This window comes from Dipteris shenzhenensis, chromosome 33 (genome assembly GCF_047967505.1).
Source record: "Dipteris shenzhenensis isolate YYH24624 ecotype China chromosome 33, Dip_SZ_1.0, whole genome shotgun sequence".
NCBI classification, from domain to species: Eukaryota; Viridiplantae; Streptophyta; class Polypodiopsida; order Gleicheniales; family Dipteridaceae; genus Dipteris; species Dipteris shenzhenensis.
Window position 1 is genome coordinate 17,778,897 of NC_141628.1, and position 14,255 is coordinate 17,793,151.

The following is a 14,255-nucleotide window of genomic DNA, read 5'->3' on the forward strand; positions in this document are numbered from 1 at the left end:
CTTCTCAGGCTGCCTCTGATTTGAAGCTGGATAGGCAGATTTCAAGGCATTTTTGACTGATTTTTTGCGGTCGTCCCTCTGCTACAGCAAGTTTCCTACTGGATAAGAAATAAAATTTCTTAAGTGAGCAAAAAACATGTGGATCAGAGAGAGCAAGAAAGCACCAAGGTTGAGGCTGAAAATGCCACCTCAACCCTGTCCTTCTAGCATAAGCTGCCCTGGAAGTCCCTCCATGCTCACCCAAATGGCCACTGAAGTGTGTACAGTATCTGTCCAAATACTAGCCAACGTGTGTGAAGGGCAGATCTGGGAGCACAGTTGCCCCGAATCTAGACCTCCACAATAAGGAACTCTAGTGGACTTCTAGCCCTTGAGGATGAGCTGAAGTCTCCTAACATTACTGACCGTGTACCAAAAGAAGGGGAGGCACTTCTCTTGGTTCCCTGCATCAATCCACTCCCATTCCCCATGGTTCCACTGCAAATACTTTATGGGGACAGCTCCATACATGACCCAGGACCCTAATAGCTCCAAAGAAATGTCCTAACGGATATTGATGACCTTAGTTTTACCCAAGTTGAACTTCAAATCATGTGTCTCTGAAAAGGACTGAAGTGCATCCAAATGCTGCTGGAGACCCTCGACTGAGGAGGAGAGTAGGACCACGTCAACTGCTAAGGGTCAACGTGCACCTTTCAGAGTCGTGATGAAGGACTCGAGCTCGTTAATGAATATGCCAAATAAGATTGGTGATAACGAAAAGCCTTGTTTGCCCCAATAGTGCTCAAGATCTCCTATGTCCAGCCAGTCAAAGTCTTGACTCTACCCAACACCCGGTCATATAGTGTCTAAACTGCCTAGATGATGTCCTAACTATACCCTAGATAAAGTAGTCGTTTGAATAGTCAAGCTCGTGGTACAATGTCAAGGGCTTTGCAGAAATCCACAAAGCAACATCAAACTGTTTGCTTCCATGCTAGGGCCTCCAAAATGACAGCTTTCAGTATAAAATGTGGTCCAGTGTAGCATGACTTGCCCGAAAGCCTCCCTATCCCAATCACTTTGAATCCCTCACACTCTACCTTTGGAGTAACATGAGTGTCAAGTGATGATGCTTAAAACTTTGACATGTTAATGGCATGTAGTTTTCTAGACTCTGCCTTGTGAATTGGGATAATGGTGTTAAGGGTCCACCTTATGAATTGGGATAATGGTGTTAACGGTCCAGATGCAAGGGAAGCTTTGCCAGTACTAATCGCGTGTGCAATGTACTCAGTACAAAGTACCTCATGATCTTTGGCTCGGTCATTTGTGTAACTTGAGGGTTGCATTTCGTATATCACTGGTGGTGAAAAGAGAACAAAGTAGGACGTGGTAGATGCGAGAGGTCTGGTGTAGACTGCTGAGGGATGACATACAGTGTGTGTGCGTAATCGCACCAATAATTGTGTCAATGAGAGGGGATATGAACGTCCGCTAGAAATCCTTGGAACTAGTAGTACACATAATGCTTAGAAATTATCCCTCATTCTAAAACATAAAGTCCCTCTTCCTCCGATGGACTAGATATTGATACTCTTGTTTAATCTCTGTCTCAGTCAGAAGGTGATGCTTGGTCTCGATTCTAAGCTGATGGCCCAAGGTCTTACACTTGTCATCGTACAAGCTATTGCATGGGACCAATCCACAACACGTGGTCGATAGGTGGATCTAGTAAATGTCAGACAAGAACTTGATGGCACCATCATGCAAGGAATGTGTGATAAGTGCGGCTATATCCTCTAGAAGAGGGATATCATTAACGTCCTCAAGCATAGTTGAGACACGTGTGGCATAGGCAAGGGCCAATGTGTGGTCAAAATGAATGTTTTGGAAATTGATTAAGTGGGGTGTGATGTGCTCGGTGGTTGTATTGGGATGGATAAGCTGAGACGAGGTATGTATAATCAACTCCCAGAGGTGGTGGGGAATAGAGAAATATGTAATGTAAGAGGTAAGACAGGGGATCCTATGAGATAGTCAACTACACTAGTCGCTACTCCATGTGGGAAACAAGTGAGCACACCAAAAGATGGCCCTCTCAAGACCACTGTATATGATCAGAACAAGTATCCTACCCATATCAACGAAGGCATGCCCATATGAGGTGACTGGGGATCGACGATCTGCGGACACTCGGGAGATACTTGCCTCGTGTAAATCAATGTCATGCAACATAATCGAATCATGCTGAAAATCAATGATCGCTACCTGGCCGTTAGCAATCCTGGCTTTGAAATCTCCGAGAAGGACTTCCCCCAACGACTGGAAAAGTCCATGATATCCCGGTATAAGTTAGAGTGAGGAGATACCCCTACCAAAATGTGAGGTCTTTGGGGAACGTAGCAAACTGCGATGAAAGTATCACTTGATGATGTGCTCCTGATCTGAATCTGGCATGAGGGAGGTTTATTATGTCTATGAAAGGGCAAAGAGGCCTATGAGACAATTTAAAAAAAAACTCCCATGTGTTGAGAGCAAACCCATAAGTATTTTACACTTCGTGCAAGCCAATTGAGGTCCCACATCCTAGTGCATGTGAGACGTGTGAAATCTATTGTTGTCGCCCCTTGCTCCTCTCTATGGGGCATATGCGTATCCATTGTGGAGCAGCCTGACATTCTAATGCAACAATGAGGGTGCCCCGGATGGGGTAGGAGCTTGTTTGGCTTGTGTGTTTGGATGGCACGCTCGAGGTCTTGAGCTCAACGACTACCAATCCCTTTACTAAGGAGGGCATTGTAGGGCTGGAGCGCTTGGGTAGATTAGGCCTCTAGAGAATCAATGCAGCACCTCTAGAAGGTACTAAGCAACAAGTGATGTGGAGAGAGGGAGGGGAGATAGTGCTCTAACAAGACTTGGCATAGTTAGAGTAGTTCATGGCCTTAGTGTGGCTTGAAGGTAAGTACGCATAGAGCATTGAGGCCCAACGAGTTGCGTACCTCCACTCGATCCAGGCCATGTGGACGCAGCAGGAACAGAACAGGACAATACAATTTTCCAAAGTGAAGGGGCTTAGATACCATTGAAGTAGCTTCAGAAGATGAAGGACCATGAGGGGCAGATGATTTGGACTCCCACAAGGTTCTTGAGATGGAAACAACCTTCTACAAAGGGCCTTTCTGGCAGATGTTCCCACAATGTAGTATCATATACCGCCTTCAAAGATAAGTATGATCACAATGTTGATTTCTCATCAAGATGGCTTATTGGATAAAAGCAAGGACCACGCCCAACTACTACTATCTCAATGCTGGACTCTGTGTACATGCAAGGAAAGTTACTCAAGGTGGGGGCACGGTTATTTTCACCCCTTATATCGGCTTGCCAGTTTTAAGGCGTTCAAGATTACACAGAGCTGTTCATTGGAGATGGTCACTTTTGGTTAGCTTACCATGTGCATAAGTGAGGAATCAGAGGATCCAGATGGAAGCACCTAAAATTTATTTTCTTGTGCAGTTGGTCTACCTTCAACCACATAGACTGAAATATTGTTTAGCTCTAGAATCTCCTTGATAGAGAATGCTTTACCAGTTTACAAAAGGCAATTAGCCACAAAAAAAATTTAATTTTCTAATTTTTCCTAATTGGTTTTATACAAAATCTAAGAACTGCCTTCCGTATATGCATACGCAACAAAATTTAATAGCCACATACATACTACATAGTACACTACAAGTATGAGAGCATGCAAAAAATTGACCAAAACATATGCTTAACGTCTCAAAATGAACTTTATCAGCATTCGTGATTCATGAATTACCTAAACAAAAAAATTTGTTGCTTAGTAATAAGTGAACAGAAAGGTCTATCTCCATGATGAGCTACAAAATTAAATTATGAATGATGACTCTGAAACAAGCAACAGCATATCATCATTCATTCATGGCGTACCCCCCACGACCCAAAAAAGAAAAACCAGGCAGGAAAATGGCATTAGAAACCTCCAAACATGTGAAATTTTCCCAAACACGTCGGATTGCAACTATGGTCTCCACTGCTATAAGGTATCAAACTTCTCAAAGAACTGGGGACTCCAAAGCGAGGAACTCATCTGTGTAGCGACCCATCTATGTTCCAAACGCAAATCCCAATAGCCTCTACTCCCCACTTCAAAATTATTCTACCCCAACCCTTTCTGTTTCGTATCCAGTAAAGCCGAATTTACTTGATTTTCAGCATTGCAATGATTGCAAATGCAGCATGTATGCTGTTGTAGGGTGCACCTTCGGCAATTTCCATGACCTGGGTGATGTTACATTCGTGGAGCCAGAAAGAGAGAGAGAGAGAGAGAGAGAGAGAGAGAGAGGGACCTGCATTGCCAAAATGAGATTCTCCATTAAGAAACCTCAATGCAGATGGAGCTGCAATGATTTCATCTTTGCCTTCTTTCTTCACAAAGCCTTCCAAAAGAATGCCAACTTCCCCTGGAAGAATATCTATAACCTCACCCCACAAGTAAGTCCTCATGATGGATCCCTCCATTACAAGAACACGCAATTCTTGAATTGTTATTCCCTCAAAGTGTTCAGGAAAAAGTATTTTTGCCACTGCAAGGGAACTTTCCTGTGTGCACAAAGAAGAGCAGTGAATAACAAGACGACTTACAAAAGGGAAATTGAAACAGTGATCACATAAATAGATTCCTCTTCTTCGGGTACTTGTGGTCAACTTGGTAGAGAGGGAATATTTTACCTTCCAGAAAAATTCTTCAACCTCAGGTCTTGAACGTAGTGCAAATAAAATATGGGATGCTTCAATGAAGAAGCAGTGCACTACAGAATCTGCACTTAGATCACAGAGGCGAGGTTTACCAGTTAACACTTCATAGAGGCTTAATGTACTTCCATGTGAAAAAGTTGGATGGAGAAGGTGCTTCCCTGTAGAGATTCTGTTACTCCACTGCATCAAAAAGTTAAGCCATCTTTTAGCAAATTACAGGTCAGCAGCTATTTCTCCATGTTATCTATGAAAAACAGGAGGCACCATATGGCAATAATCAAACACAAATCATTGTCATTGTAAAACCAATGAATAAAATTTGGGAAACAGTATCATCACTTGCAGTCTCAATACTGCAAAACTAGTTCATCCTAATCCCATATACCTAGATGAATCCAGGAACATTCCCAAACTCATCCTCTAAAAACACAACATAGTGCAGTTTTAATCTCACGAGAGTCACTCATAAGATTGAAAACCATAAACTCCATCACGCATAGCAGGGACTAGCTACTATGACATCCCCACTGACGTCATCAGCGCCCAACAGTGGGTGTAGACCATAGTATAAAAGTATGCTCTCACACATACGAATCCACACACCCACACATACTTGAGCATCCATTTATACAAAGTCTTCGTACTGAGTTTCTGTCGGCACTCTGGAGGTGAAGGGCAAACTCAGCCATGACGAAGGCTAGCACTAAAGGAGAAGGCTAATCAAACATTCAAGCGACAACTGCTTGTGAAGTCTAAACGATTTCATTTTAGTCTCTCCCAAACGAGCATCTAAATCTAAATCTAGTTGATACGGAAACGTACCATTTAAGATAGAAAGAATTATCACAATACCAGCAGGCCGCAACTTGGACGAAAACAGTTCATCCTAATCCCAAACCCAAATCAAAGTTTGCATCATTCTAAAGACTGAACAATTCAACAATGAACAAATTTTCCCAGGCCATGCCTTGCCACAGCATCAGCAGTCTCAACAACTATAAACAACAGACACACACCAACTGTCAACTGCTGAGTAGAAGAGTTATTTTCCTCCAGCATTTAAAACATAAGAAAACATAAAATCAGTGCTAACCTTCGTAACACCATTAGCAACCAAAACAATACCGTCTGCTTTGGATAATTCCGTGTACAAAATGCTGTCTCGAAGCTTTATGATTTCTTTTGCTGAATTTTTTAGAGGCTCCCGAATCTCAGCTGGCAACGCTCCTATGAAAGGTTGGTTCCCCAAGGTTTCAGCAGTTGAAGGCATACTCACAAGAGGAGGGTTCCTCAATAGTCTCTTCAAATCTGCCTGTTTATCAGCAATGACTCATGTCAGACATTCAAGCACCTCTTGCAAGTGCAGATTCCAATGACTACTTTGAAACATAATATGTGCGACACGAGAGACAAAAGTATTGAGATCAGCCTAAAGCAAGCAGGATAAAAAGTTAGCTACATCAACCATTAAGAGAGGAATCAACTGTCTAAATTTTTAATCAATACTCCAGCCGGAGAAGAATCGACGAGCTTAGGTCATGATTGTGCATCACCTGAACAGAATCATGAAGATGGTTTGTCTCTTTCTCCTCAAGTAATCCTGTCTTTTCAAGGCTTTGAATGTATTCAACCAGATGGTTTAAAATAGCGTGAGTGACCTGTTTGGTCTTTACCACCCGCAGGACCTACAAAATTGACATTAATTTTAGCTCCTCTCTTACCAAAAAGTTAGAACAAAAATAAATCTTTCAACAGATAGACTTGAAAGTTCATAATCCTTTCTGTAGGTTCTTCCCCCCAACCTGAGGAAAGGTCATTCGAATGTCTTCTAAATAGTTCTTTGCCGGTGCTTCTTCTGCTTCACTCTCCCTAATAACAGTTTCAGCAATTGCACTTTCACCTGAAAAGCCATCTTGCATCCATCACATTCATTGGGTCTAATGCATCTCATCACATACACAGAAGCAAATTTCATTAACAATAATAAACTAGTTATTTTCAAGTCACACTTTGACTTTCCATAAATGACCAAGGTAATTTTGTGCTGCATGACAATGTATCCGAAAATCAACACAAATGTTTTCAAACCTATAAAAGGCTCCTTTGCAAGTACAATACCATCTTTTGAACACCTATGGAAAATGATGCTAATATCTGACTGCTTGTCTTGATCCACGAGCCATTAAGAAGAAGATTTGGAGTCAACTCATGGACCGACTAAGGCCTAGGTTTGCAAGAGGAGCTTTCCCATCGCCACCAGCAATGAGCCATTAGAGTTAGCCAGGATGGGACCAAATGGACCCATTACCTACCAGCTAAGAAGGGAAAGTGACTGCATCCACATGGGGCAGGACACAAGGAGAGGCACTACTCCTTGCAACAAGGGGGGGGATTGGATAGAAGAAAAAATCAGGAGTAGACAGAAGATGCAGAGCATAATATATTGGTCCCTCTAGAGAGGGTGAGGCTGAGAGTCAAAAGACAAAAGATCCTCTATATTGCTTATTTGGTTATCGTCCCAAGTTTCCCAAGTGCTTCACTATACTACTTATTTGATTATGGACCGCTTTCCAGAAAGGTATAGTTGAAATTCATTATTTTGTCCCCTGCATTCTCTGTTAGTCAAGCTCTCTCTTATGTTCTCTTGTTGAGTCTTATCCTTAGCATAGTGATACCAAGTTTGTAGCGCCAGTGGCCTTGGGCAGCTTGTAAACTCTGAGAAGTGTCCAAGATCCCACCTTAAAATATTGTTGGCAATTACAATTGCAGGCCTCTTGGATTGGGAAGGTTTGGTACACAAAAGAACAAGAGTTAAAAAGTACCACTTCCATTTGGAGAATGGAGAGAATTGAGAAGGGAGGAACAAGAGAAATGGCACAACTGAAAGATGTTGGAGATATCATAGCCAAAGAGTGTGTTTGATGTGTTGTACTAGGAGATCTAGTACTAGTTCATGTGTGAGTGCCACGTGTCACCATGGGACTTATCCCATATGCAGTTGGTGCAAGTATGTGTGTGTGTAGCCTATAAAAGGCTTGTACTTCACTTGTCTCATTTGATGATGATGATAAATGAATGAAAGACTTCCATGGTTTCTACATTTGTGTATCATTTCTTCACTCCCTAGCCTCTCTCTCTCTCTCTCTCTCACCATGTTTCTAATATGGTATCAGAGCTAGGTTAGCCCTGCCATCTCTTTGCAGCCATTAGTACTGTTTTCGCCTCCTCCATAGCCAGCCACTTCTTCGTCCCTTGCTGCCTCCATTGCTGCCTTCATTCCAGTGCTCTAGGCGCTCTTAGCCCTCTCCTTGCTTGCTGGTCGGCACCTCCTGCAAGGTATGCCTGCACGTGTGAAGGTTTAGGTGGCTTTGGCAGCCTCATAGCTAGCTGGTCGGCGTTTCTTCAGCACACGTCTGCACATGAGATTCCCCAGAGCTGTTTCGGACGTTTCCAACGCCAAGAACAGCCTTTTATTGCTGCTGCTGTGAAGTCAGACACCTGACAATATTCTCTCCAGTATTTCGAGGCTTTTGAAGGCTTTTTCAAGCTGTTCTGAGGCTGCTGCTGCATAACCGCCTTCACCAGAGGCATTTTCAAGCAGTTCCCTGGCCTTCAGCACTTCTGCTTCTGCTGTTTTTTGCATCAGAGACCTGTTACATCATTCAGAGCTGTTCTAGGGAGCAGCCTTTCATTTCAGAGACCTGGTTTTGCCCTTCAAAGTGCACTGGTGAGCCGTTTTGAGGACTTCAGACCCTGCTGCAGCGCTCAGTTCTGCATTTCGGGGCTGTAACTGCTGTTTCTTGATTCAGGTTCACGTTTCTTGATTCTTTCGAGGGGACTGAAAATCCTTGGACTTGAAATCCTTCTCGTCAAATCTCCCTCTATTGAGACTGAAGGAGATCCGGGGGGCGAGATTGATAGATAACAAGGAAAATTAGGTCTTGCATTTGACGGTTTGATTTTGTATAATGTATCTAGATCCGATTCATAGACCCTTCCAAGGGACTGGAAATCCTTGGACTGTAGCGAACAAAAAGAAAAATATAGAATCGGATCCGATTTATCGTAATCGATTAGTAAACATGTTGGTTGATCGTATTCTTAAAGATGGCAAGAAATCATTTAATCTTTTGCACATGAGGAGTTTGCTATTGTGTTTTAAAGCCCGAGACCAGCCCATTCCTTTGCTGGTTCTTCATCTCAGCTTGCTGCCCGCCTTCACGAAGGTTTTTGCCATCATGACTTTGTTGTCTTCTAGTTCCTTGGTCATGGAAACGTTCAAGGGGGAAGGTTTTCTCACATGGCAAACCAAGATGCAGTTGCTCCTTGTGTGTGAAGGAGTTTGGGATGATGTTGAGGACGACAACGTTGAGTGACTTGATCAGCAACAACACAAGCTTTGGAAACAGCAAAATGCAAAAGCCATTGGCCTCATTGGTCTTTGCTCGACCGACTCTCTGATCCATCATGTGGACTTCAAGTGAACAGCTACGGAGATTTGGGATCGCCTTGATACATTATTTGGTAAAAAAATCACCAACTCCAAGGTCTTTTTGAAACTCAAGTTCTATGATATGAAAATGGAAGAGAGTGATGGGTTGAATGATCATCTAGCAAGGTTTCAATCTCTTGTTCAACAACTCTCAAGTTTGAAAAATGTGCCTGATAATAAAGATAAGATGGATGTCCTTATGAAGACTATGCACGGGATATCCCGCTTTGAGTAAACTCTTGAAGTACAACGCCTTGCCACTACCACGTTTGATGATAGGGTGGCACTACTCATTGAAAAGGACCATCATGAAAAGAGGAACGACACACTGATCGGCTGCTGCTTCTCCCCGCTCCACGCTGCTCCCTCCCCCTCTCTACGCCTCAGCCCTCTCCTCTCCCTCTCCCTCTTCCTCAGCCCTTCCCTTCCCCTCTCCCTCCGCCTAAGCCCTCCCTCCCTCATCCCGCCTACCTGCCCCCCTACCCCCGCCCTCCAGCCCCCTCTTCCCACGCCCTCAGCCCGCCTCCCCCCCGCCTTTCTTCCTGCCCCCCTCCTCCCCCACTCTCAGCCCGCCTCCATCCCCCGCCCCTTCTCCCCCCTTCTCCCACCCCCTTCCCCGCCTCTCAGCCCGCCCTTATCCCCGGCCTTTCTCGCCTCTCTTCCCTCCCCCTTCCCCTCTTCCTACCCTCTCCCCTGCCCCTTCAACCCCTTTTCTTGCCTCCCTCCTCCCTGCCTGCTTCCTCCTTTGACCCCTTCTCCTCCTCTCTCCTCTTCCTGGCCCTCTTCGCCTTTCTCCTTCCCACAGCTTTTCTGGAACGGACAGAGCTTTCTTCTATTTGAGTCGGCCTGCTCATCTCGATTGGCGATGGATCCTCCCTCAACAAATCCTTCTTTGCCTCCACCGGCCGCGAAAACTATCACATTTTCAAAAGACGAGTTGCAGCAGCTCAAGAAGGATGTAGAGCTTGAATGCTTGACCACTTTGGTTGCACGCATCTATGGGTCTCACCCTTCCAGGTCACAAGCTAGAGACTAGATGCTTGCGGCGCTTCCCCCAGATCTCACCCCACGATTTAAAGATGTTTGCCTTTTGGGACGAGGTTTTTCCAGGTTGTTTTTGGCTCTCCAGAGGCTATGAGTACCGTGCTTCAAGGTATGTGGGACATAGGAAGATTTTCTTTGGTCCCTTCTCTCTAGGCTTTGACCCTATGGAGGAGGATAAGGAGGTGTTTTCGCTCTTCATTAGGTTTCCCGGTCTCCCCCAGGTCTACCATCGCCTTCTTCATGTGATTGGGGAGCACTTCGGTATGGTAATTAAGACTCCCCTCCTCGTTGGGTTGCCTTGACAGCTGTAGAGGCAACCAAGTCTAACGGGGTCCATAGAGTTAGGATCCTTATGGAGGACCCTAATATTTCAAATGATCATATCTTGTTCTAGTTCCCGGATCGATCTTTCTTTCAGTAGAGAGTGGAGGTTGCAGCAGGCAGACTAGACCAGTGCAAGATCTGCACGACCCTTGGGCATTTCGTTGGGGGTTGCCTCAGCAACAAGAAAAGGCCCAAAAAGCCTTTTGGTGCAGCAGCTCTCCTTCGACCTCGACAAGGGGTGGGACAGCTCCTGCGCTTGCTCCCCGACCTAGGCAGGGTGGTGGTATTGCTCCTTCAATATAGAGCGCTCCTCCTCCACAGAGTGTCCCTTCGGTACCGCTGTCGCTTGCCTACAGTGCCTCACGTCCCCTAGGGGCACTTGTAGCACTTCATTGAGTTCCGGTTCGTACACAACCTCCACCCCCGACAGTTTAGGAGGCCAGCGTCCTTGACTCCACCTCCTTAGGAGCTTCGGAGTCCCCCATTCTGGTTGTTCCCAGTGTTGCACCTCATGCACTTCAGGATGCCTCAGCTATAGTTGCAACCCCCGTTGCAGCCTCTCGCCCAGACGCAGAGGTTGTCCCTCTCCTAGTCCTAGTGGTAGCCCCTCTCCCTCAGCTCGCACATTCTCTGGTTGGAGGGGCCTTCACATCTTTTCAGACACAGGGTTCTCAAGAGCAGTCTTCAACTCCCCTCTTGGATAGAGAAAGGGGGTTGGGTACCCTGTTGATCCACTTTCCTCTGAAGGGATCCTCCGCACCCCTGTGTCGGGCCTGATTCACAGGAACTCCTCTTCAGCCTTGGTAGATTTCCACGAGGACTTTATGCCCTCTACTTTTCGTGAGGCAGTGATTGGGATCCCTGTTGACAAGGCGTCTTCTTCTTCAGATGGCAAGGTGTTTTCTCATGTTGATTTTCCGCCACTTGGTTCCATCCCTCGCTCTTTGAGAGGGAGGTCTTCCCATGTTGAGGGGTTTGTTTCCACCACTAGGTCGGGTAAGATGTTCCATTCTACATCCTCCCGCCGATGAGGATTGTTAGCTCGAACATACACGGACTTGGTGGCGTCCCTCATCGCCGCCGCAGACAGCTGATGTGGAATCATCTTCAGCCAGGTTTACTAGCGGTTCTATTGATCTTTTACTCTTGCAGGAACACAAACTTGATGCCAGTGATTGTACAAAGTCACGCAAGCTACTTTCAAGTCATACCTTTCGGTCACCTACCTTTGGTACTTGGGGAGATACTTGTATTTCAGTTTTGGATTCTTTTCTTCCCTTGGTGTGATCTTACCCTCTAGAGCCTAGTGAGTTCTTTTGATTGGGGGTCGCAAGGTTGGACTCCTCAACCTTTATGCCCCTGATAACAAAGGGGATCGTGTACTATTTTGGACGGACTTGCTCTCCTGGGTCCCCATTGCAGATTCATGGATCATAGGAGGGGATTTCAACATGGTAGAGTTACCCTCAGATAAAAAAAGGGGGCAGAGAGGGCGGCATCCATTTCTTTGGAGAGGGTAGTGTGCAAAGCCTTCCTCTTCAGTTTCAGTGGCAGAGATGTTTGGCTTGACGATGCTTTTCACACTCAGTAACAGTCACTCCTGTTTTCTTCGTCGAACAGGAGGCAATGTTGATGATTGGTGGGCCTTGGAAAGAGGAGAATCAATTTACATTACCCCTGGGGTTTCCACTTCAGATCACTTTCCGATAGTTCTTATGATTTCCAAGCCACATTTGAGACGACATTCTGCCAGCATTAGGATTCCTGATAACCTTATGCAAAGGAGGACCTCTCAAAGGCAGCTTTGTAGATCTGGGTTTCTCTTGTGCAAGGTGGAGTGCCCTCCCCTTCACATATGGTAACAGCCCTCTCTTATATTAGCGACTTTTATCATCTGGTTGCTAGTACTAGGAGATGTGAGATTCTAGGCGAGAGATTGGTGTTCGCCAATTGGCTTTGGTAGAGGGAAGAGCAGAAGAGGCCACTTCATGCTTGGATTCAGGAGCGCCTTGCTGCAACAAGGGCTCATCAGCAAATTTTGTTGGATCAGAGAGCACAGTTCGCCTTTCATGCACAAGAGTCCTTCTAGATACAGATGGGAGGTAGAGTCAATAAGCAGTTCTTCTCTACTCATGGCCCCAGACATAGTAGAGTGAGTGTCTCTCAGCTTATTGACTCGAACGGAGTTTTGCAGTCAGATTCAGATGCCGTCATGCGCATAGCTACAGATTTTTATGCCTCCCTTCTTTCAGCGGATCCTGGTAGTGTGGCTGCAGATGATGCCAGACAGGGCATTTGGCAGTGTATCCCTAGGTTGGTGAGTCCAGATATGAGACTCTCTCTTTATGCACCTTTTACCAACCTACAATTCAGGACTGCTCTTCTTGCCCTTCATAAGGGTAAATGCCCAGGTTCAGATGGGCTTACGCCCTTCTTTTTCTTGACCTTTTGGGATATGATTAGAGATCACATCACCTCAGTATAGGGCATTTGGGACTCCGGTGAGATGCCTCGCTCACTTCTGGAGAATCTCATACATTTAATCCCAAAAGGGGGGTGCAAAAAATTAGTGTCGCAGTAGAGACCCATCACTCTATTGGGCACTTGTAACAAAATCCTAGCGAAAGCAATCTGCCTGCGGTTGCATCCCTTACTCCTGATCTTATTCATGGTACACAGACAGGGTTTGTTCATGGAAGAAGCATTCTTTATAATATATTCTCCTTTTGGGAAGCTTCTGAGTGGGCCATGCAGAGCGGTCAAAAGCTTGCAATTCTACTATTGGACTTTGAAAAAGCCTACAACATGGTAGATTGGGACTTCTTGGAGGGCACCCTTCATCACTTTGGATTTTCAGATGCATGGATCAGAGGGGTCTCAACCTTGTACAAGTCAGCCCGCAGCCAGGAGGGGTTAGGGGAGACAGGTTTCAGATTTCCAGATCAGTCCAAAAGAATGCCCTCTAACCCTTTTTCTTTTCCTCTTTGTGGCTGAGGCTATGAGCATTTTTCTCATGTCTCGAGCTGACATTCTTGGGCTCAGACTTCCGCTCAGACGGAAAGAGGACCTCGTGGATTACGAGTAGCGGATGACACTACTATCTTCTTGGAGGCCTCTCCTCAGACTCACTTCCTTTAGGACAGCTTTGGATTTGTTTTGTACTGCAGCAGGTGCTCACATCAATTGGAACAAATCCAATGGCTTTTGGATTTGTGACGATGACACTCCAAATTGGGGGCTCATTTGGATTTCACATGGATTTAGAGGGGTGTGTCAATCAGATACCTAGGATGCCAGGTCGGTTTGGGCATCTCTTATTTGCAGCAGTTTGCTCATGTATTGGAGAGCATTAGAAGGAAACTTCTTTTCTGGAGTTCAGCTAGACCAGACCTTAAATCCGGAGTGGTGATTGTGAACCAGGTTTTGTTGGCCACAGCCTGGTATGTGTGGGCCTGTTGGTGCAGTTCCAGAGATTGTATCACTCAGCTCATAAGGCCTATCAGGAATTTTTTATGGAGCGGGCTATATGGCACTACAGACACTATTGCCAGTGTAGCTTGGGACACCTTGATCCTTCCCACACATGAAACGAACTTCTTCTGTTTCTCTGATCTCGTTATCGTCAACCATAGGC

The 14,255-nt window shown here is 45.4% G+C and overlaps 1 protein-coding gene across 5 annotated transcripts in view; it reads right to left on the reverse strand.

The window, feature by feature from the left end:
• LOC147879774 (sodium/hydrogen exchanger 8-like) overlaps nucleotides 1-14,255 on the reverse strand; it is a 147,893-nt gene that overhangs the window by 5,143 nt on the left and 128,495 nt on the right. For all 5 annotated transcript variants that reach the window (XR_015540686.1, XR_015540685.1, XR_015540684.1 and 2 more), the window contains 5 exons: nucleotides 6,564-6,661; nucleotides 6,315-6,446; nucleotides 5,855-6,073; nucleotides 4,735-4,941; nucleotides 4,353-4,605 (listed from right to left, as the gene is read on the reverse strand). Coding sequence is in view for 1 of the 5 variants with exons in the window: in XM_087372112.1 (XP_087228238.1) it covers nucleotides 4,353-4,605; nucleotides 4,735-4,941; nucleotides 5,855-6,073; nucleotides 6,315-6,446; nucleotides 6,564-6,661 (909 nt within the window). In the remaining 4 variants the exon portion in view is untranslated. The remainder of the gene's footprint in view (nucleotides 1-4,352; nucleotides 4,606-4,734; nucleotides 4,942-5,854; nucleotides 6,074-6,314; nucleotides 6,447-6,563; nucleotides 6,662-14,255) is intronic.